General features: G+C 36.3%; 1 gene segment (V, D, J or C); it reads left to right on the top strand.

Moving 5' to 3' along the window:
- Positions 1-3,382: 3,382 nt before the first annotated feature.
- On the top strand, positions 3,383-3,918 carry LOC110289099. The segment is given in 2 exon segments: positions 3,383-3,431; positions 3,608-3,918. Coding segments are annotated over 2 exon segments (360 nt in total).
- The last annotated feature ends 283 nt before the right edge of the window (positions 3,919-4,201 follow it).

Here is a 4,201-nt window from a genome sequence, read left to right as displayed (position 1 = left end):
GCTTTAAGGAATCTAAGATGAAGGCCTTAAAGCCATACCCACAATGTCCCACTACAACAAGGCCATACCTCATAGTGCCACTGTCTAGGCTGAGCATACAAAACATCACACAATGTTAGAGCAAATCTCCAGTTTCTCTGGCTCTTAAAATATTTCTACCCACTCTGCAATGATTCCTGGGAAATAGGTGCAGAAAGTGTGTTGTTGTTGGATAATTTAGGACTGGTCACCACATAATCTCCTAATATCTGCATTTTGATAATTTATGGAGTATTTTTGAAATGATTTCCATCTGTTGCAAAGGGAAGTGCACATCAAATATCTAAGCTATATGAATTAAACAAATTTATTTATGTATGAATAGATGTAATAAGAAGCCACGAATCAGAGAAAGAGCAAGGGGTGTATGTGGGTTTGTATGAATGGAGGAAAAAGTAGTGGCAAACAGTATGTGGCTATGTTATGATTTTGAAAAGGTAAGAAAATGAGTATTATTTATCTCAACCTATTTCTTCCACATAATTCAAGACCAAAAAGATGACAAAACTTACCGAAATAAGAAAAGAGATAAATATTTCAATAAGAAAAAAGTGCATTGATTTTGCACCATGACCCCCTTTTGCCAATCTGTCCCTCCTCTAAGAATTGAAAAGCAGGACCTATCCAGATGGGGAATCTCAGTGAGGTCTATACAGTTCAGATGGTGTTGAAATCAGAGAGATATTCAATATAATGTATCTTAGCATACTAATACTGCATTTGGAACTTCAGGTAATCAAAATTTTCCATTTATAAGGTTACCAAATTACTGCATTTTTCAATGGAAACCTGAATTCAAATTGCAAGTATTTACCATTTTCTATATGATTGTATGTGGTATCACTACTCTTCCTTGATTCTGAGCAGTAGCAACAATCTATGAATCTAAGGTAGCCACTTGATTGCAAGCACACATCATAATGTGCCATCAATTTAAAACATCGTGGCATATTCTACAGTTTGTTATATTATGGCTTTATATTAAATGATTTTATACCATCAGGTTCTATATTGGTGTATCTTTTTGTAATCTCACTGTATCTCAGAAAACATTTTATATCTCTTTTTTTTCATTCCATGAAGTCATGAAATGTGGTATAAGTGTGAACATGTCTGTGTGAACACTATTTTATTTATGTTTGTAACGACTGGAAATAAAGAATGACCACATTTGTCATAGTACTTTTTGTGTTCTAAACATACTACTACTTGATGCACAGTACTTTAAATGTAGTATTTCCTCTATACTTCAAAATGGATATTTTACAACCCTGCCTATACTTTGGCTATGTTAACAGTAGATGGCAGCATAATCACATTTCTGTTTTTGTTTGTTTGTTTAGCTCTTTTAAAAAGATTATTAGATATTATCTTCATTTACATTTCAAATGCTATCCCAAAAGTCCCTTAAACCCGCTGTCCTTATCTCCTACCCACCCACTCCCACTTCTCTACTCCTTGGTTTGCTAGACCAAGGAGCCTCTCTTCACAGTGATGGCTGACTAGGCCATCTTCTGCTACATATGCAGTTAGAGACAGGAGCTCAGGGGTACTGGTTAGTTCATATTTTTGTTCCATCTATAGGATTGAAGACCCCTTCAGCTCTTGGGTACTTTCTCTAGCTCCTCCATTGGGGGCCCTAAGTTCTATCCAAAAGAAGACTGTGGGCATCTACTTCTATATTTGCCAGGCACTGGCATAGCCCCACAAGAGAAAGCTATGTCAGGGTTTTGTCAGCAAAATCTTGGTGGCATATGCAATAGTGTCTGCTTTTGGTTGCTGATTATGATCAATAAGAGAAAAAGACCACCAATAGATGGGGAACGGATTTTTACCAATCCTAAATCTGATACCACACAATCACACTTCCATTCAGTCACTAACACCAGCCCTAAAGCTCTAATTACATGAGATTATAAAACAAGAATTACTCTTTTTCCATAACCTCACTAGCATCTGCATCACCTGCATATTTTTTATTTTAGCCATTCTGAGTTGTATGAGATGGAATCACAGGTTTGTTTTGATTTGCATTTCCCTGAACTAAGGATGTTGAGCAATTCCTTAGGTGCTTTTTAAATATTTGGTATTGCTCAGTTGAGTATTCTTTGTTAAGCTCTGTATCCAGTTTTTTAATAGGGTATTTGGTCTCTGGAGTCTAACATATTGAGTTCTTTGTATATATTTAATATTAGCCCTGTATCAGATATAGGATTGGTCATGTTCTTTTCCCAATCTGTTGGTTGTCATATTGTCCTATTGACTGAAGCTTTGCAATTTTATGATGTCCCATATGCCAGTTTTTGCTCTTAAGGCATAAGCTATTGGTGTTCTGATCAGGAATTTTTCCCCTGTGATCATGTGCTCAAGACTCTTTCCCACATTGTCTTCTATTAGATTCCGTGTATCTGATTATATGCATTGCTGATGGGATTGCAGGCTGGTACAACCACTCTGGAAACCATTTTTGTATCCTTAAATGGTGGAATATAAAGCCCATATTCACAAAAAAAATAGTTTTTTCTTTCTGTATTAAACAGAATAAGACTAGCGACTAGATACTAAATACAATGAAAGAGGAAAATATGTGTTATTCAGAAAGATGCTAGCCATTTAGTTAGAATAGTTTCCTTAGAAAAGAATACTTAATAAGTACCTTAATTTCAACAATTCTTAGGTCAGTATCTCTCAATACATCTCAGTTGTTTTTCATAATAGTTGATTAAAAAATGGAAGAAGTCTTTCATGAAGGGAGGAATGTGAAATCATTTCTAAGATCTAGAGACATAGTCATGCTTCACCATGGCTATGTTGACTTTAACATTATAGGAAGATAAATAAAAATTTACACAAAGTAAATTAAAACAATTTTTATATAAATTGTCTTATTCACTTTTCAACACTATATTTTCCTCCTTCTCCTCCCAGAACCCACTCATTCAGGTTCTTCCCCATTCCCTCAGTCTTTGCTATAAGAAAAATGTTTGATCAAGCTTAGAATTAAATTTGGAGACTCGGGGGCTGTCGAGCTTTATAAATAAATGTAATTTATTTGAAAAGTGCTCTCAGATTCTCACAGATAATAAACAGAGCATGAATTAAAAGGTTTCAGGGCACATGAAATACTGAGAATGGTGATTATTCAGAGTAGTTTTAGATGAGTGCATCTTCATGAACCTACAGCCCGTATTCTCCCATTTGTTTATAAGCCAAGAACTGCCTAGACTGTATCTTGCTATTTGCATATTTCATTTTCTGTAACCACAAATATCTCACAGTTGCTTTAAAGCACAGTACTTATGAGAATAGCAGTAATTAGCTAGGGACCAAAATTCAAAGACAAATGGATTTTCAGGTGCAGATTTTCAGCTTCCTACTAATCAGTGCCTCAGGTAACAGAGGGCAGGGAGTTTGAGATCAGAATCCACCCAAAATTCATTTCCCTGGGAAATTTGAGTCTAAAATACAGTTTTTTTCTTTGTCTTTTTTCTGAATGTTGGGTGGTATAAAATTATTTATGTATCTCTATTTCTACTAATCCCTCTCTCTCTATTTTGCTTTTTTCTAGTCATAATGTCTAGAGGACAAATTGTTCTCACCCAGTCTCCAGAAATCATGTCTGCATCTCCAGGGGAGAAGGTCACCATAACCTGCAGTGCCAGCTCAAGTGTAAGTTACATGCACTGGTTCCAGCAGAAGCCAGGATCCTCCCCCAAACTCTGGATTTATAGCACATCCAACTTGGCTTCTGGAGTCCCTTCTCGCTTCAGTGGCAGTGGGTCTGGGACTTCTTATTCTCTCACCATCAGCAGCATGGAGGCTGAAGATGCTGCCACTTATTACTGCCAGCAGTGGAGTAGTAACCCATCCACACAGTGATACAGACTAGAACAAAAACCCTCTAAGTCCTTTGGGTCTAAATACTTCCTCCTAGAAATAAACTGTGGTCAGTGGTTTGATTCCAGTAGTCCACACAGGGTGTTCTGCATTACAATGTCATTTGCAGATTTAAATGAATGTCTCTATAATATTCCACTGTACTTCAGTGCTGTTCTCAAATAATCTACATTTCCAGTGTTTATTTATTCTCATTTTTTATTCTGTTTTTTTGAAGACATGTGTGGCAGTCTCTTTTACTGGTGTTCCCCATGAATCTTCACAT

Source organism: Mus caroli, unplaced genomic scaffold (assembly GCF_900094665.2).
Source record: "Mus caroli unplaced genomic scaffold, CAROLI_EIJ_v1.1 scaffold_8726_1, whole genome shotgun sequence".
Classification (NCBI taxonomy): domain Eukaryota; kingdom Metazoa; phylum Chordata; class Mammalia; order Rodentia; family Muridae; genus Mus; species Mus caroli.
This window is presented reverse-complemented; position numbering and strand designations above follow the sequence as displayed.